This window comes from Magallana gigas, chromosome 1 (assembly GCF_963853765.1).
Source record: "Magallana gigas chromosome 1, xbMagGiga1.1, whole genome shotgun sequence".
Lineage (NCBI taxonomy): Eukaryota > Metazoa > Mollusca > Bivalvia > Ostreida > Ostreidae > Magallana > Magallana gigas.
Genome location: NC_088853.1, coordinates 10,417,498 through 10,438,020, shown reverse-complemented (window position 1 = coordinate 10,438,020; position 20,523 = coordinate 10,417,498). Strand labels below are relative to the sequence as shown.

General features: G+C 34.5%; 2 protein-coding genes across 2 annotated transcripts; one reads left to right on the top strand and one right to left on the bottom strand.

Annotated features, from left to right (window-relative positions):
- Window positions 1-232: 232 nt before the first annotated feature.
- LOC117685475 (uncharacterized) lies at window positions 233-2,566 on the bottom strand. Its single transcript, XM_066085052.1, has 3 exons — window positions 2,427-2,566; window positions 1,043-1,608; window positions 233-699 (listed from the first exon to the last, which is right to left on the bottom strand). The coding sequence occupies exons 1-3, from the start codon at window positions 2,564-2,566 to the stop codon at window positions 347-349; spliced, it is 1,059 nt and encodes a 352-aa protein (XP_065941124.1). The 3' UTR covers window positions 233-346.
- Window positions 2,567-18,317: 15,751 nt separating this feature from the next.
- LOC117688389 (uncharacterized protein F54H12.2-like) lies at window positions 18,318-19,565 on the top strand. Its single transcript, XM_034466434.2, has one exon. It carries the CDS (start codon window positions 18,318-18,320, stop codon window positions 19,563-19,565), a length of 1,248 nt encoding a protein of 415 aa, XP_034322325.2.
- The last annotated feature ends 958 nt before the right edge of the window (window positions 19,566-20,523 follow it).

The following is a 20,523-nucleotide window of genomic DNA, read 5'->3' as shown; positions in this document are numbered from 1 at the left end:
CATATATACTTATTGTAAAGCTTACAAAAAAAATAATTCAATGTATACTTATTGTTAAGTTAACAAAATAATTCAAATAATGTAGCAAAACTATCAAATCTTTTTAAATACTTCATAGAATAAATGTTAACATTCTGTATTTTGATGTTTCGACAGTTCCTGCAGTAGCTTATCTTTACTTTTAGATAAAAAATTACCCCAAAATTTCCAAAATAAAAAAAATTTGAGTCTGTAAACAAAATTTCCTAAAAAATACCCCTACCATCCCCAGAAAAAAAATAAGTCTATTAAAAATTTTTCCAAAAATCACCCCCTTCCCAAAAAAAACTGAGTTATAAAAAATGATTTAATCTTTTTTCTTTTGTACCATTGATCTCGTTACCCTTCTATTTATATTACCAAATGTTGACATTTCACAGTGTTCTTCATAATATGGTTTAGAAGAAGCTGCTGCAGGAACCGTTGAAACATCAAACAATGATATCTCTGAACTTGATGTACTGGTTGAAAACAATGAGGGTGTATGTAATGGCGTTGACATGTCAATACTTAAAGGTGGTGAAGGTGGAGTATAGATAGGGGATTCCTGGATAAATGGTATTGGTGAAGGTAATCTATGGATGGTAGTGTGGCGTTTTCTTCTAATGACAATAAATATGATGGTGATGATAAGGCAGATGGAAATGGAAATGGATGTGACTGAAAAAAAAATTAAAGTTTGGTTATTATAGTCTTGGTAATTGGTTCCAAATATAATTCATTTTCTGATACTGATACAATAGATGCAATAGATGCATAATCATTACTAAAAGATGAATCAGAAAAATATTCATCCATGTCAATATTGTTTGATTCATAAGAGTTTAAAATACAGGTTTCTTTATAAACACCAGCCATATTTATGGCTTTTTGTCTAGTATCAAACTGCTTTTTTGAGAATAAATGATAAATCTATAAATACTTATTGGAAGAAACAACACAAGTAAAAATAAAAAGTAAAGGTAATTTAAATTCATATGATAAGTATTTGATTGCAAATTACCTAATATGAGTGTGGTAGAACTAGGCGAAACATCAGGTGGTGTTGAACCAGTAGAGGAGGGGTGGGTAGAATTACCTATTCTACCTGTAGACCTCGCCCCCTCCTCTACTGGTGTCGTGGCCTCCTCCTCCCGGCCTGGGTAGCGGTGGCGGCCCCCGGTGGTCTCCACACCGGCCTCCTCCTGTGGGCTGGAACTCCCTGGGGTGGTGGTGGTGGGCGTACCACTACTGGGTGTGGGGGTCCTCTGGAGGCCGGTGTGGAAGTGGCGGCCCCCGGTGGCCGCCACGCTCGTCGCTGAGGCCTCGCTGGTGGCTGGGGCCTCGCTGGTGGCTGGGGCCTCGCTGGTGGCTGGGGCCTCGCTCCTCTCTGAGGGCTCACTGGCATTCTGAATGGGGAGGGCGGTGGAGACAGGCTCACCGGAGGGGACGGGGTCCTCGGAGGGAGATGAACTACGATCATCCCCTCCGGTGGCGCTGGTCTCACTGGCTGTCGCCTCATGGGTCGCACGATGGCTATTGGACGGTTCTTCAAAACAAAAAAAATATATACATATTAAATATGCATTGCTTTAATATTTTTGCTCTTTTAAGTGAAATTGTTTTTTAATCATAAAAAATCTAAATATTCTGACATAGTGTGTGAAAATCATGGTGTGAATGTTTTTTATCGAAATTTGGCCCCCACGTGTGTAATCATGTTACCAAAAAAATCGATGATGAAATTCGAATGGTAAATCGAGTTGAGAAAAAATATGTAGGTATTTTTTTATGACAAAACACAAGGTATTCTCTTCTTTATCTGTTAACTTTCTTCAGTTTATTCCTTTTCCCCACCCTTCAATGATGCAATGCATCAACTAAAAAAAATGTGACCTCGTGTTCCGTAAATTAAATCGCGGGGTATGACAATTTGACAGGTAACCGTCGTCTGCAATCCGATCTTTTAATGGGAAAATAAATGGGTCGTGAGTTAAGTACATTAAACACCTTTCACAATCTAACAAGTATTTTCATTCCATCAAGCCCCCAATATTAAAATATAAAATTCTAAGTGTCGGGATGACAATCCACATGTCATCTACCTACCATTTTGCTTCGAAGAATGCGCGCTCAATAAAGTTCAATAGTTGAAGAGGGATGACGTAAAACCCGACATTTTTCCGAAATAGTCTTCTCACCCCATAATTATTTTTTTTTACTTATAAAATAGCATAGTTTTTTTTTATTTTATACTTAATTTTAACATTTCTTTTATTTCAGATTTTTATTTGAGTCTTTTTGTAAACAGTTACAAATTCATAATCCTCACCCCCCCCCCTTTTTTTGTAACTATTTTTTAACATAAAAAATATGATATCTTTGAATAAATATTGTCAAAAACATACCTTGACATGGCATCCTTGTAAAGACTGTGGAGCTCTGCTGATGGACAATTATTTTCTCTGAAGCAAATATTCTGTGGGTAGCGCGGCCAATGTCCACAATCTTGTTGTCTGCCACCCCGCACAGAGAAATACAGGAACATGGATCCCTCTTCAAGGCGCAATCAAACCCGCGAGCGGTTTCCCGACAACAACGGTTCACATTATTACATTGTTGGACCGACAGTCCAACAATTCCGAACAGGAGAAAAACAGCAAATTGCATTTTTACAATTCAACACGTAATAAAAGATACTCGGTGTGAAATGAAGTCAAAGTGCGGTACTGATAAAATTTTTACCTTTACTTATATAGTTAAATTGTGACCCTCATAACATTAGAGAGTCAAAAACGATAATGGAGAATCGGGTGTAGCAATTGATCCTATAATTGAAGAACCCCCAAAGTTTCAAAACTTGAAGAGAGCTGACCTATACATGATGACATAAAATGTGCCCTTTTTTTAGCAACAGTTCATTGTATTAAGTGAAGTGTAGTAAATCTGTGTTAAAATAAATTGAACTAGCACAATTATTTGTCAACCGAAATCACTAATACAAAAATATTGAATAAAAGTAGAAATTAACTTGACCCATTAGGTCAAAAAAGTTTCTAATCGAGCTGGTTTTATTGTAAATGCAATTACTTTTATTAGGTCAAACCTTTCCAAAAGAAGTGAAAAAATACAAAGTCAGCAGCTTTGTGCCCTTTTACCAGAGTCAAAGCATATCACATCCATGGGTTGATTCATTCTTACAATTAATTGCAAAAAAAAAGGGGGGGGGGGGTGAGGGGTGATTTGCACTTCTCATTCAATAATGTCATCCTATTTAAAAAGTATTTCACTTATTCAGCATTTTCTTAAATATACGCAAAAAAATTTAAACTAATGTTACAAAACCCATTACCAATGTATCAAGTATTGTATTCAATTTTTGAAAACTATGCGCTTCTCTTTCAATTTTTGAAATCGATGTCATCTTAACAAAAAAAAATTTTTCTCGTCACGTTACACATCATTATAAGTACAATCTTATCAAACTTTGAAAGGGTTACGGTATCAATTTTATCTACACCCGTAGGATAATATACATATCATTAACCTGTTTCAATACACTGTACCAGCTGCAAAGAACTCATTTTCTGCATCCAATCAGAAAAAGTAAAATAGTTTTTGGAGGGAAATTTAACATTTACAATGTATAACAAGACAGCGCTAATATCCAATCAGAAAATCTTACGCTGTACTAATTGCAAAAAATTTGTTTTTTGTATCCAATGAGTAGGAGTAAAATAGTTTTTGGAGGGAAATTCAACATTCACAATATATAACAAAACCAAACCAATATCCAATCAGAAAAAACTTAAACAGTACAAAAAATTGGAGGGAAAATGCATCTCTTTTTTATAAAAATCAAATTAAATTTTAAGAAAATCACCTTGCAATCTTAAACCCAATAGGACAAGTTCATTTTTTTCTGACCAGATCTGAACAATTCAATTCACCCTCCAAAAAAAAATGGAAGTAATTATTATGTAAGTAGTTTTTTTTTACATCTATGCAGATTTTATTTTATTTATTTTTGTCTTTATTTATCCTTTTAAATTTTTAATATTCATTTCTTCATTTTTTTTTTAGAAATGACTTGACAGCTAATAACAGCATTACCATACAGTTTACAGAAAATACCATGCATTTCACAGTCAGGTATGCATTTTATTTAAAGCAAATGAAAAAAAGGATAATTTAATATAGAAAAAAATATTTAAAAAAACTTTTTATATAAAACAATTTTTTTTCTACCGAATGTTTTTCTTTGTTTAATTTTCACTTATTTTAAGCACAAAATATAAACTTATGTAACATTGACCCTCCTCTTTTTTATATAATTACAGTAACTCCAATCTCTCCTTAAAATCAACCAAAGAAGTAGGTACTTCTTGTGAAGGCCTACAGCAATTCAGAAATAAAGAAACACAACATCAAGAAACAGAAGAAAAAGAAGAAGAAGAAGAAGAAGAGCAAACGGCAGAACAAATGGAAATTGACATTGACAGTGTTATATTGGAGAGGATGATTCATAGACAAGAAGAGTTAAAAGAAGAGAAAGAAGAAATTGAAAGACGCTTAACAGACTTACAATCGAGAGTTGATAACATTGAACAAGAACTTGAGGATATCATGTATTTAATGGATTAACGGGAAATTTTCGCAGTGCTTGTATAGTTTGTAGAGTTACCTCTCTTTTCTCATCATTAAGTAATTTATCATGATTTAAAAACTTACCTTTTCCACTGATGTCTAGATGTGAAATGAAAAATACCTATATCTCAAAAAAGAATTTTGTCTTATATATATATATATATATGTCTGTATTTATCATTTCTAAAAATATTCTTTGTAGAAAATACGTATAAGGGCATTATTATTTCATCACGTTTATGCAATACCATTCACTTATTTTTTTTTAGACATTATAACAAATGATAGCAATTATGTTCTATATATAAAACCTATTCTTATAAAAATTATGTTTTTTTTTAAAAAAATGTTATATAAAAAATATTGAACATAATTTTAATTTGTTTTCTTCTCAAAAAGCATATAATTTCCGTTATTTTTTTTTCAATTTTCTTGCTTCCTACAGTTATTTATCACAAACTTAACTGATTAAGCATATGAAAAAATTAACTGTAGGTTGTCAAGAAAAAATCTTTCATTATACAGTACATTCGGTGGGAAAAAAAAACCTTTTCACCTACTGTACTCGAATAATACTTTTCCTCTAATGCACACGTTTCATTGTATTAGAGACATCTTTTCGAAAAATTTGGTGGCCGTTAAAACGACCGTTGAAATATTTGAGTTTCAAAGAAGCTACTGTTCTTTTCTCTTGTCTTCCTCTTCTTCTTCCTTCTTCTCCTTTACTTCTTCTTTCTCTTCTACTTCTTCTTCTGCTACTTCTTCTTTTTCTTCTTCTTCTTCTTCTTTTTCTTCTTTTTCTTCTTTTTGGTCTTGTAGATTTTGTAAGTACTGTTCGTACTTATAATCAAACATATACACTAGTCTACCATCCATGTCTCTTAACCTCCCAGAAGGATAGGGATCCATTGCTATTTCCCAATCCCAGTCTTCATGCTCAGGGATTGGTAAAGCAGTATCCAGCCCGCTTACCGCAGCCGAAGGAGTTGAATCGTTTGGTGTTAAGGGCATTTTAAAAAATGATAAAAAATTGTAACTACTCTTTAAAATATACCCTAAATTTTTTTTAATATACACCCTTTTTTAATGTTCAAGTGCGCATGCTACATCACCTCATTTTTTCATGTAATTTTTTTTATTAAAATATCTCTCTCTGTGCACAGGTAAGTACACCTTATTTTCACTGTTTGCTCAAAATAGGTCATCCAAATCGATCTATTTTTTCTAAATAAAATTCACGTATTGCTTAATATCATCTATTTTACGTTATCGATACTACAGCGCATGCTCTCAAACCATAGAATCATCTTATGGTTTCGTCATAACCTAAAACCTCCTACTTTTTTTACACATGCTCACTAAATCTGTATATTCAACCTCCCTTTCTAAAAGCAACCAATGAGAACACGACCTCTATAAATTTACTGTTCTAAAAAGTCCCCCTCTATAGGGCCTCAATAGTAACTACGTCATCACCTCTATATCCAGTCCACCAATGAGAACACGACCTCTATATTGCTACCTTTTCTAAAAATACCCTCTAGGTGACCCTAATAATTACGTCATCGCCTATACCTCCACCTCTATATCACTGTATATGCTGCTGGGAAATCCCAGTAAATTGCTGTTCATACACTGTTTACATTGAATTTAATAATTGTTCTTACTTGAATATTTCAAGCTCCCATCACTTTTCGAAATTTTGAAGGTTCATTTTACAAGTTAGAAACAGAAATAACTATATTTGTTTATGTTATGCCCTTGCACTTTGCATTTTTTCGTATTATTCCTGGTTCATCTATTTTTAGCAGCATCACGTGACAGGGTATTCCCAAGAGACTCAAAAATTGCTCATCCGATAACAAATTATTTAATTTGTATAATCGATAAAATATCACTTTGTTTAACAAATGTTTGGAGTAGAATACCAAGATTGTTCAAAGGCTAACATTTTATGTGATAAATATCGCTATTTTTCTATGGACGCCTTAACATAGCTGAGACATCACTAAGTTTTTTAGTCACAATCCACGGTCCACTCAAATTTCTTGCCAATTTAAGTTTTGTTCCTAGTATCTGTTGTGGTTGGAAACGACACACAATATCACCAACACAATACTTAATATTTTTCACATAAAGATCGTAGCATCTCTTCTGATTTTGGCTGTTTTTCTTTGTTTCTTCCCTCGCAACTTCATGACACTTTTCTAATTCATGTTTTAACTCACGGACATATTTATGGTAGTTGATTTGATCACTAATGACACTGTTATCCTGACCACAGAATCAATTCACAGGCATCACCATTTCTGCTCCAAATAACATTCTGAACGGACTTATTCCAGTTGTTTCATGCACTGTACTGTTGTAAGCCATTGAAAGTCCATCGATGAATTTGTCCCAATCATTCTGATGTAATGAAATGTATTTTGACAGCATATCCTTTATTGTGCGGTTCAACCTTTCTACCATTCCATCTGATCTTGGGTGAAACGGAGTTGTACGGGTTTTATGGATTCCAAGTTATGAACACAAGTTTTGAAAAAGTTGACTTTCGAATTGTAGGCCTTGATCTGTATGCAAAGCATAAGGGCATCCATAACGTTTAATCCATCCTTTGAATATAACATTGGCTACAGTTTCGGCTACCATATTTGGAATCGGGAATATTTCCACAAATTTGGTAAAGTAATCTGCTACCACAAGAATATACACATTCCCACTCTCAGATTTTGGAAACGGTCCAGCGATGTCTGCTGCAATTCTTCCCCAACTTCCTCCACTTATAAATGATTCCATAGCACTTCGTTTTTTTCGTTGTGGGTTTTTCCTTTCTTCACACACATGACACGATTTCACATAATCAGTCACAAATTCTCGAATTTTTGGCCAATAATACGAACTTTGATTCATTTTTCGAATAATCCTCTGAATTCCAAGATATCCAGAAACTGGCGAATCATGTAGGTACCACATCACTACGTCACGCATATTCTTTGGTGTACAAATCCTTAATTTCACATTTTCAATTTCAACCCACTTGATACACAAAACACGTTGATATATCTCTTAATTTCACATTTTCAATTTCAACCCACTTGATACACAAAACACGTTGATATATCTCCAATATTTCCCATCTGTTGTACCAAAATTTGCACTCGGGGTCAAAATTTGTCTCTTCACTAGTAGGTGGTTTATTTTCAGATCCATATTTTTCAAATAATTGAAGAATAGGTCCAATTCCTGTGTCATTTTCTTGTTGTTTTCGGATTTCCTCATAAGTAAGTCGTAAATCAGGTATTTCTCGTTGTTTTGCGCGACGTGGACGATTTTGTTTCCTTTTTTAAGTTGTTACTTCCTCAGGCTCAGAATCAATTTTCTCTTCATTTGTCACATTGAATAGCTGAAAAATATCACATATGATGTCGTTCGTCATTTTGGTATCATTTGAATTTTCCCGCAGATCTTTCACACGTGTCACAAAATCACCATCATAGTTTTTATGATTTTCTTTACACTGTTTACACATTCCCTCAGTTGATCCTTCTTTGGGTAATCTTGAAAGTGCATCAGCATTTGCATGTTGTTTTCCTGCCCGATGAATGATTGTAAAGTTATATGGTCCAAATTGTTGTGACCATCGGCATATTTGTCCATCTGGTTCGTTGAATTTATGAAGCCAAGTTAACGATCCGTGATCCGTTCTCAAGATAAATTCTCTTCCTAACAAATAATGCTTATAGTATTTCACAACGTAAATCACTGCCAACATTTCCTTTCGGGTTACACAATAGTTTTTCTCAGCGGAGCTCAATGTTCTACTTCCATAAGCTATAACTTTTTCTCTTCCATTCTGAATTTGTGAAAGAACACATCCTATGGCCTCATTACTTGCATCTGTGTCTAGAATAAAACTTCCATCATTAATATCTGGATATCCTAAAATTGGCGCATTTTGTAATTTCTTCTTTAGTTCTTCAAAAGCTCGATCACACTCCTCTGTCCATATCCATTTGTTGTTTTTGCTCGTTAGAGAGTGCAAACATTTTGCAATACTGGCAAAATCCTTTATATATTTCCTATAATAAGATATTAATCCAAGAAAACTTCGTAATTCTGTGACATTGTTTGGTGTTGGTATCTTTTCAATTGATTCAGTTTTGGCAGGGTCTGTCTTGATTCCTGTCTCAGAAACCACATATCCGAGAAATGACACTTCTTTCTTAAAAAATGAACATTTCTTTCATACGCCATATTCAAATCCAATGACGAAAACCAAACTGATCCAGCCAACGCATCCAGGTTATCATCTATCCTAGGAATCGGATATGCATCCTTTATCGTCTTTGCATTCAGTCTACGATAATTCACGCACACTCGCCAACTTTGATCCTTCTTTTGTACAAGAACAAGTTGCGACGACCATGGACTGCTGGATTTCTCAATTATTCCCTGATCAAGTAGTTTCCTTATTTCTTGATCTAGAATCTCTCTCTTAAATAGTGGAACTCTCCGCGGCGCCTCCTTGAACGGCATTCCATCACTCAACTTAATCCTATGCTCACCAACACTAGTTCTCTGCAAATCTCTAGACTTTAAGTACATAAAAAATAAAGGTCAATACCTTTTTTTCATTTCACAAGCAATGTTTACAACAAGTTTCTTACTTATATAAACACTTTTCGATCTCATATCCATACTTGCCGGTGAGATCTCCTGATTATTATTTCAAGCTGTTCTATATCCAGAAACATTTGTTTCTGGAGACCCAATTTAACTTCGAATAGTAATTTTATGTTTCACTGTATAAAAATTGATAATTGTTTTTTTCATATCGCAAGCGATTGGGCTTATCGAAGGGAAATAAACTTACCCCGCTTCTTCTCTGGTTCATCTCCGCCATATTTATCGGTTAGATAATTAACTATTATCTCACTTTGTTCCATGTCCTGCATTATTCTCTTCTGTAGAACCTTTAAAACTTAAAATTCCCGCGTTGCAGTGACCCGTGGCTCTGTAAACCTCCGGTTAAGAGCTTCGTATTTCTTTAGACTCGTTCTCTTAAACAAATACAAAAAATATGTTAAAATTAATGTTATTTATCAGATAGTATATATATATTCATTTATATACCTAATTGTTCATTTAGTCATATGTGTAAGAGAGAGAGAGAGAGAGAGAGTTAACAATATATATATATATATATATATATATATATATATATATATATATATATATATATATATGTGTATAGTGAAATCAATTAAATTACCTGAAAGTCGTCAGGATAGAATCCTCAACGTTGGTAAATGGTGCAGAACTGGCGGGTGGCCAGTTCTCATCCAGAGGTGGGGAGTATGTACAACTAGTGGTAGTGGTACTACTGGGGCTACTGGATGTGTATCTATTTAAGGTATCTCCAGCCCTTTGTAATTATGGGTTCAAACTTAAATTTGTAATTTGTCATTATATTTCACAAGTCAAACATGTGTTTCAAAAATTACAAAAAAGTTGCCAGTCTTCCATACCAATTTGAAGATCACCACTTATATATACATATAACCCAAATGAAATTCATTCAAAATTCGAACTAGAGATTTATTACGAATATTTCGTGGATAAAATCAAAAACATACGAATGAATGTATCACTTTTATATGACAAATCATTCACATTAACAAAGATATTTATATTGTTATCATTAAACCAACATTTTACATTCTATTGCTATGAAAAGCGGCATTAAATTTTACACAATTTTCTCAAAATAATGCCTTAAAATTTCAAAACCATGGTTTCAATCAGAGAAAAAGATTTTTAACTGAGTAATGTTGAGTCTTAGGATTTAATATATCAAAATAAAATGATACCTTTCCATAGAAATAAATTTAGTACAATCATCTTAACAACCCCACCCCCAACCAAAAAGTCTCGAAATTTCATAATCTTTATCATTCATTGAATTAGATGGTAAAAAAATGTTTCAATGGTTCAGTAATCTAAATGCTGTACACAATGTAAATCATTTTTTTTAATTCTACACCTTAAACAATAAAATTTAGAGGTCCATGAGCCACATTGCTCACCTGTGAATAAAATATTGATTGGAAAAACCTAAACAGCAAAACATGCACACTTTTATTATATGATATTATACTAATATACTAGTCAGTAGTCATCACTACTAGTCAGCCACATAAAACATATCATGCATTTAAATATGCAATTAGTTTGTCTATAACTGCCTTTGAGATTGAGATTCTAGGGACCTTTGACCCCTCACATTGCTCCATAATCACATTTCTAATTCCATTAAATGTATCACGTTTGTGAATATTTCTAAGTTTAGACAAACTAAGCGAGCACTGAAGGAGTTTCTTCATTGTTTGGCTTGAAATTACGTTGTCTTTCACTAATGTATCAAGTGATTTCTTACATGCATGATTTCGTGATACAGTTATTTAATATGATTTATTTCTCAGTCTACTGAGAAGGTGAACCAGCTTACTCTGGCCTGATAACAGTATTGATTCAAAACTACTTGTTTGATTTTTTATATTGAGAACATTTCTTATTGATTAATTTTTTTGCAGGTGCCATCAAAAGATATTTCACCTCGAAGAAGGAGACAGAAAACAGAGTGTCAAAAAACAAGGCAGAAATTCACAAAAAGAGGCAGGCAACCTATGAGAGAAAAAAAAGGTAATATTAGATTTGAGAATGGTTTTAACATGTCATATTTAATTTCAACAGTTCAGATATTTCTAAATAATTTTAATTCTAACTAGAACTGTCCTAATGGGACTAATACCCCCGCTAGGCTAATTTCAAATTGGACATATAATTGAATTGATTAATAAAGGTTTGGAACACATACAACAATTTTTTTCTAGAATTGTAAAAAAAAAAATTAGTTAACAAAAATTAAAAACACAAATTAAATTTAAAATTGTTAGAATTTCACTGTAAATACATATCTATAACAGTAATACATTTACAAATGTATGTATTTGATGATATATTTTTTTAATTTAATCGATTTAAAGAAAAACCAGCAAAATGACAATAACCCCTTCCTTTGCAGTGAATAGAAATACCGGTAGCCAAGCAATGCTCTTCTGTTGATAAAACTTTCATTATCTTTCTAATAAGAGTCTTGACAGATGCAATTAGTTGTTTCAAATTTTCCTCACTTTCTCCTATGGCACAATGGAACTCCATATCAGAAAATTGATCCCATAGGACTATGATTTTCTTTGATGAACTTATTAAATTTAATAAACTCCCAAAACATTACCATAATTACCATACTATGTAAAAATATGTAAAAAAAAGAAAATTTAATATTACAAACAATTTTAAAATTGCCAAAACACTACAATCATATCAGTAATTTTGAATTTCATTTAAATTAATGCCCAATAGGGTCACTTCATCAATTTACTTGACAAATAAATTTAAACAACCTCTAAAAATAGTTTAACTTCTTTATTAATAATTATATTATATATTTCCTTATAATGATAGACCTTTTGGTTTACATGAAACAGTTTTAAAATAGCCCCAAAACCATCACCCATTTTACAGATTATCAATTTCCCCTAAACACATGCTCCATCTGAACCATGGCTCAGATAATGGCTCCCTTGGGACAAATGAATTCAGCCACACTTGTCTTTGATGTTCTTATTAGCTCCTAAGAATTTATCATTGACAAACAAAAACTTTGCATTGTCAGTTGATAGAATACTTATAAAAAAAATTTTTTTTTATTAATTAAGACATAAAGACAAAAAACTCCATCTGGATGTATTTATATAAATATATTTTAGAGTGTTTTCTATTAATTAATTAATAAAATCTGTAAGGATTACCTCCCTTACTTTTCAACATTAGTGTACAATATATAGAATAAGGAAACTGAAAACTGTCATAAAATCATTAAATCTTGTCTGATCTTAAAAAAAATTGCAGGTGCACATCTTCAGATGGTGTTCAACATATGTAAAAATTTTCAAACTGTTCCATGCAGTAATAAAAAATTCTATAGGGGGGACAAAGTTGCGTCTACAGACAGACGGACAGACGGACAGGGTGAAACCAATATACCCCCCTAAACTTCGTTTGCGGGGGTATAATTATTGGGATTCTACCTTTATTATGATTGTGTGATACGAGAAGCTGATTTAAGAGGCATATCAGGCTTTTTGTTCTTTCTTTTTTCAAAAGAATTTAAACTATTTTAAAGTCCATTATCTTTGTTCATCATTGCAGACACTTAGACGTCGGCTGTCTGCCTTGGACAAGAAAACAAATTGGTCCAAGGACAAGAAGGAGCTTGTGCGTGGATTACTTTCCAGCAAGTCAGCGCATAAGTACATGAGTAGCGACGAGGAAGGGGATGATGGCTTTATTTCCCACCCTTTTTCCTGGGAAAGTGAAAGCTTCCGGAGTGTTAAAGACAGTCTGGACAAAAAGTTCCTGGAGACTTGTCCAGTCAGGAGTAAAAGACTGCTTTCTAAAAGGACTCGTGGAAGTCTTAAGGATGAAGAACCTCCAACGCTTCCTGAACAGTTTATGTAGATTGTGTCTTTTTAAGGGTGACATCTATAATTCAGGACTGGGAAAATTGTTCTAAACAGTCTTAATATTCAAATAGCCATCAGTTTGTGGTTTTTTTTTTGCATTGAATAAATGTCATCCTTTATGAACTATATAATATCATATAATATCATGTCTCTACTGAAATAAAGAGTTATTATGATGATGTTTTAAATGGTGTTGTTGGTTTTTATTCCAAGCATTTTAATTTTCTAATGATTAAAGACATTTATGTAATAAGCTTAAAAGGTACTCTGAAAGCTTGAATGGTATTATCGCTAAACATTTTTTTTAAATTTAAAGTGTAAATGAAACTTTACATTAGATTTACAAAAGTAAAGATGTCTTTACAACTATATTTAATTATCATAACTTAAAAGTAAATTTCATAATTGAATTGTTGTAAAGCCAGTTTTACAAAACTGAAAGATTAACTATACTGGAAAAAAATGCTTTGTAAAATAGGCCATTACAATTCATTTACTTTTATGTAAAGTCAAGTAAAGGTTACCTTTATTTTCTTTGTCTTAGGTAAGTAAATTTTTGTAAATACAATTAAAGGTAATGTAAATATAAAATTTACAATATATTTATATGGGTTGTAAAGCTGTTTTTCATGCAGTGTTCTTCATTTTGTAACAAAAATAACAAATACCTACTATATGATTTCCATTTTGAATGTTGTTATATTTGATTTCTGATCCGGATTTTTTAAATGCAATCCTGAGCCCGACATATGAAAAAGCGATCTAATTTTATGAACAATTGGGTTTTTTTTTTTAATGTTTACATCTCAAAACCAATCCGTCCGCGGACGCTAAACATAGAAAAACACTTGGAATGGCCCTTTATATATACATCCCGCACTTTTTCGTGTATGAATGCTGTCATCAGGGGCGGATCCAGGAGTTTGTGTTATCGGGGATCGGGTGAGGGGTATGGGGACCGCCTAAGGTCCCATCGGGTCCATGGCAGAGCTCTGGTAGGGTTAAGGGGACGAAGCTGACAAGTTTTCAGTAATTTTTAAGCTTTTCCGGCCTCAACTTTGAAGCATTTCCCAAAGTGATTAAGTGTATTAAAACTATATTTAATCCATTGTGTTTCTTTTCCTCATAGTAGCAATAACGGGATCAGAAAGTTAATGTTTCAAATATGTTTGAAATAGGAATTACACAAAAAATCTGTTCTAATTTAATTTTTTTTTTTTAAATTTATTTAAATGGTAAGGGAAAAGGTTCAATGTTGACATGCATCCATATACATGTATTTATTTGAACAGATTCATCAGTATGTGATATTTGCCCAAAGATGGATCTTACCCACATATTTGGACAAAGAATAGAGATTTTCATGGGATTTTTCTCAAGAGGTCTAATGCAGAATAAAAATTAAGAGTCTGGACAGAAGCGAATATGTCACTTTGTGTATCAATGGACTAAACCTGTCTTGAGCTGGTAAGTCATTTTCCAGAAATAGATTAAAACAAAGTTTTGATTAGAGTATTAATATACATATTATATGTAAGTGCCGGTAAAGCAATATGTAGTCTTACTCTCTCAGTTTGTCTGTCTGTCCATTGGCTCTCTCTCTCTCTCTCTCTCTCTCTCTCTCTCTCTCTCTCTCTCTCTCTTATAAACTACTACAACTACCATTTTTTGAAACTACCAATGAAACACCAAACAAAAAAAAACCATCAAAGCCTCTACCACTATCAAGATTAAAACCACCCTCCAAACCAGTACAACTACCAAAGATGAAGCGCCTGTTGAAACAACTTCCGATAAATCACTTACAGACACCACGGCAGGGAGAACCAACAATAACCCTCGGGAGAAAAGTCTTCATCCAAACAAAACTTTGGTATGTTCAACATATTTTAGTAGTATGAAGGGGGACATTATACCCCACTTTGAGGTTCAAAAAATTTGAGGTTCAGTGTAGACCAGGAAGGTAATTAGGGAGGAGCGTAGCAGGAAGTTGATAAGTAGTATTAATGCGAGGATTTGAATGATGAACAACGTTTCTTCGTTATTTATTTGATTTCATTTGATTTATGAAGATATCCAACACAATTAGCACACTGTGGTTAATTATATGAATTGGTGATAAAAAAAATTGATTTTGATAAAGATGAAAAAGTGTGTAAGATTTTTAAATGAAGTGATAATAATTAACATTCCTTACGAGAACCGTAGAGGAGAGTGGATGATGTTAGCTGTAGACAGATGTCGGTTTAAGACACGAATCGAAAGAGTTTTCCCAATGATTGATTTAGTGCTCAAGAAACATTTAAAACTTATATCGAGTAACATAAATGGGAATCCATGTATTCAGACCGGAAAACGATTACACCCGTAAATAAAAATATTGTACAAGTCAACATTAACACACAATGTGATGAAGGACAACCCATCAATTCCGGTCTAGCAAGATGAATACATTATGAATCGGATATGACGATCATCCTGTTCCGTTTCCGGAACGGACTTTAGTGTTCCGTCATTTGACCAGCAGTATTCACGGTGACAACATGACTTCCAAATTAGATTGCAGACCCCATTGCTTGGAGACAGATTCTGCAGTGTTTTCCAAGCCTAATACGTCGGAACCTGTACCTTCTAGATTGGCTCCCGCTGCAAATTTTGTCTTGTCAACAGGCACACGAGCAACCTCAGGCGAATTCATGAATGCAGGGAGGTCAATCCATAACATCTCTTCACCTTTCCTACTAAACTGGAACGAATGGAAACACCCAAAGTATGCCAATTTTACCGAACGTTATGCCAGCTTTAGAGATTGGCCAAAGTTCCTCAAAGGCCCCAACAAGAAGGACTTGGCTAGAGCTGGTTTCATCTACACCGAAATTGGAGACAGAGTCACCTGTTTTTCGTGTGGATTGTCTCTCAAGGACTGGGAACCCTTCGATGATTCCTACAAAGAACATTTTCGTTGGTCAAAGAATTGTGTTTATGCTAACATGGTGTCAGACGGGAAAGACTATTGAGTTAAATATGTTGTAACATTATTCTTACATCCTTGTTAGAATAAAATCAAATGTAATTATTATAGTAAACAAATTTCCATTTGACCTGGTATTTATTTCATAAGATGAAATCATTTAAATGTTATAATCCAATCAGACAAATGTTCGGAAATGACAGTGTTTCCAAACTGAGGTGCAGTGTAGACCAGGAAGGTAATTAGCGTAGCAGGAAGTACATTATGATTCGGATATGACGACCATCCTGTTCCGTTTTCCGGAACAGACTTTAGTGTTCCGTCATTTATACAGCAGTATTCACGATGACAACATGATTTCTTCTTGCTGTAAGTTATCGTTAGAAAATGGACGCTTCGTGGAGGTATACACGACGAAAGACAACGAATACAGAGTAGATCTACGCGAATGGGAATTCGATCGATATCCTAGCCGCAAGGGAATAAGTTTAAAACCAGACATTTTTAAAACATGGACAATGGCTTTAGACATGATTGATAATGCTTTGAACAAGAATGAAGAGTTACATTACCACATGGGATCCAACATTTTTTGCACAATTAAAAAGGACAATCCATGTGTGGACATTCGTCAGTACTGGCAACCAATAGGCCAAGAACCACTTGCTCCAACGAAAAAGGGACTTTGTCTTCGCCCGATCGAGTACAGAAAGTTGAAGTCTCATGTGGCTGAAATAGGGAAAGCTATTCCTGACTTCGATTCACTCGTTCCATGTTTCATGCGCGATGATCATTTGAATCAATTAGGCCTGCTCCAGTGTCCTACCTGTAACCCGCTGGATTATACCAATTGGTGAAAAGAAAGGGTGTAGGGAAAAAAAACTTTTTAAAGAATAATAATCAGCATGAATATTGTAATATAATTGTAAATAATGCAGAATGCCAATTTTCTGAGAGTTCTCAGACAAGCTAACCGCAGTCGACAGCGCACTATGATTCCTAGTGCAAGCGATCGACAAATATTAGCTCTTTGCGATGTCGTGGCTCACTTGCTGCAAGGACATGTTCCGATCTTACCTCGCGATCGCTCTCATTTCCGACGTTGGCGACTTGTTATGAGACAATTGATCAGTCCGAGGATTTCAATTGCAAGAAAAAAAGAGACACTACTCTCTCACTGCGAACTGATTCCAAGACTTTTGAGAGATTATTACTTAGCGAGGATACTCATTCGTATTTTGAGAGACAGAGAATCTTAAGTTATAAGAGAGAAGAGCCACGATTCGCTTTAAACATGACTGTGTATTTATTTTTGGACGGGAAAGACTCGTCAAATTTTCATCCCTCTAATACTCCCGATGATTTTATCGTTACTCTACCTAAGCAATACATGTTGACCGGTTCTTGGGAGTGCGCACTTTTAGAGGTAAACATTCGTCTGTCCAAAGAAAATGTGGTATCTCGAGTGTACGTATGCTGCGATTTAGTTGAAGACAGTTATGTTCGAAATAATATGATACCGGTTCTGCGAGCTTGCGATGTAACAAAGGACATTAAGGAGTCTTATAACCCTCCCTTCTACTTTGATATATCTAAACAAGACTTTCGTAACATCAGAGTTTTTATAAGAAACGAACAGTTAAGACCGATTCCAACAAGTATTGAATCATTTGCGTGTGTCTTGTGTTTGCGGAAAAAGAAACCATGGGCTCAGTAGAGGTGTACGACTACGATAAAATGCAATGGGTTCCTTACGTTCCCGATTTTAATAAATGGATCAAGCATTTTGAAGACATTTCCGCTGGCAGGGTGCGTCCGGATTATAAAGGGAGGTACATTGTGGGGAGCGGCTCGCAACACCGACATGAAACTCCTTCCAGGGACCATCACCCTTTCGTGAAATTAGTGACCCCAGTAGCTCAGGCAATCGAAATGGCTAAATCGGAACTGGAACGTGAAAACGACAACTCCTCACCGAAAAAGCGAAAATTTATAAGAAAGCGAGAAATGTATCGTCCACCGGGAGGACCTGCAAACTCTAAACCTAGAACCAAGAAGCCAAAGCTGACCACGCAATTCGACGATTAATCATGAATGAAAACCATCTGAATCAGCTCTCCATCTTTGAACCTCCGCCGACGGACACGACCATACTTACAAGAGAATGGGTAGAGTTTAGACCTATCAATCAAATTTCTGAGTATTCTGCTTTGGAATTCAACATTCCTCCTCTCTCCACCGGATACATGGACCTTCAGAACAGTCGCTTAAAAATTAAGCTAAGAATACTAAGCCCGCTGAACACCCCCATCACCGAAGAGAATGCCGTTGGTTTGACTAACTTACCTCTACACAGCATCTTTTCTCAAGTGGACAGTAGTCTACAGCAGACTCCAGTGTCACAGCTGGGAACGAATTATCCCTACAAGGCCTACATCGATACCTTACTATCTACATCCTCCGAAAACTATGAAGTGCATCAGTCTCAGCTCTACTTTAAAGACACCTCTGATCCCGACGATACGGACCCGATCAAAGGGATAAACATCGGTTTATTTCAAAGATATCAGTTTACCAAAGGTGGAAAAATTTTAGACTTGGAAGGTTCCTTACACGTAGATATTTTTCAACAAGATCGTTTGGTTTTGAACGGGGTAGCACTTTCCCTAAAACTATGGCCTAGTAAGGATTCATTTAGATTAAAGTCAGCTGAGGGTAAAGATTACAAAATACAAATTATCGATGCCAGTTTTAAACTCTGCATTCAGCGACCCAATCCCGCCCTTACCATGGCGCATGTGAAAATGTTGGAGAAGTCCCCTGCCGTGTATCCCTACTTGTTTTCTAATTTGAAAATTGCTTCCATCGCTAAGGGAGAATTCAGTTTGACCATAGACGACGTATTTCAAGGAGAAGTTCCGTCTACGCTCATTCTGGGAATGGTGTCCAGTAGCGCCTTTAACGGAGACTATAAGAAATCTCCTTATAACTTTCAACATTTTAATTGTAACTTTGTAGCTTTCTACGTTGACGGGCAATCACTACCCTCTAAACCTATACAACCGAATTACAACTCAGGCGCGTACTTGGAAGCCTACCAAACCCTTCTTCAAGGAAGAGAGTACGTTAGTGTAGAGCGAGGGGAATATCCCATTGGAAATGCATTATATGTCTTGAATATTAATCCCTACATCGACTTTAATACGAAGCGGAAAGGTCATTGTCGCTTAGAATTAAAATTCGCTTTACCCCTTCCCGAGAGTGTGACTTTAATATTATACGGAAAATTCCCACAGGTTCTCCACATTGATCAGTCTAGGAGCATTATATTCAAATGAACAATTACGAATTGAAACATTATTTATCATCATACGACGTTCAAGTCGTATGCAGCGACGACCTACCTGCTGTTGCAAAAAAGCACCAATTTTGGATCGTGAATACAGACGAATGCGGGGGAAAAGGTTTACATTGGGTCGTTTTTCATTTTCCCTCAAAAGGATCTATGGAGTTCTTTGATTCCCTCGGAAATCCCCCGGAACATTATCATAGGAGATTTCAAAGTATTCTAATATTCAATGGACCAAGATATAAATATATCGATTCCAGAATCCAGTCTGTGACTTCTTCCTTGTGCGGACACTATTGTATCTATTTCATCTTACAAAGAATTAAAGGACGTTCCATGAATAACATTGTACATGACTTTTATGATTTAAATACGCATGCTAATGATCGCTTGGTGTCTGATTTTATAAATGATATGTATTGATTAAGAAAAATTCAAATAAATTATGTGTGGTTTTTTTTTTTTTTTTTTTAAATTTCATTTTCCTCCAAACCAAATTTCATCATTAAAAATAAAAAATCATTGTTTGTAGTGAGAAATTAGGGGAATAAAAAAAAAGGAATTATAAACAATGACGCTGTATGGATTATTGGGGAAATCAAAAAGTGAAATTTTAAGTAAATGTGGATTAACTCTATTGATGTGATGTTTCAGTAGACGATACATGTAGTGTCAGTGAATGAAAAAAAAAACACGTTAATTAACCCACAAACATTATTTACATAGATAAATCATTAAGTTCTCTTTGTAATAAACTCAAAACTATCACTTCATTTGTTACAATGGAATTGTTGTGTTTTATCAAAGATGAAGGATGTTATTACACCTTCTCAAACTGACCACCCGTGTAGTACTTGAGTAAATCAGCGTAATAACAAACTAAACAGATTTCTTGTATAAAAAAAAAAAAAAAAAAAAAAAAAAAAAGCCCTGTATTAAAACTCGAC

Excerpts from the sequence above, each read along its gene's own strand:
- LOC117685475 (XM_066085052.1), bottom strand. The coding sequence starts at position 2,566 with ATGTTCCTGTATTTCTCTGTGCGGGGTGGCAGACAACAAGATTGTGGA. Across the intron at positions 1,609-2,426 it reads TACAAGGATGCCATGTCAAG|CAATGCATATTTAATATGTA; the intron begins GTATGTTTTTGA and ends AAAATATTAAAG. Across the intron at positions 700-1,042 it reads TTCTACCACACTCATATTAG|TCACATCCATTTCCATTTCC; the intron begins GTAATTTGCAAT and ends TTTTTTTTTCAG.
- LOC117688389 (XM_034466434.2), top strand. The coding sequence starts at position 18,318 with ATGAATGAAAACCATCTGAATCAGCTCTCCATCTTTGAACCTCCGCCG.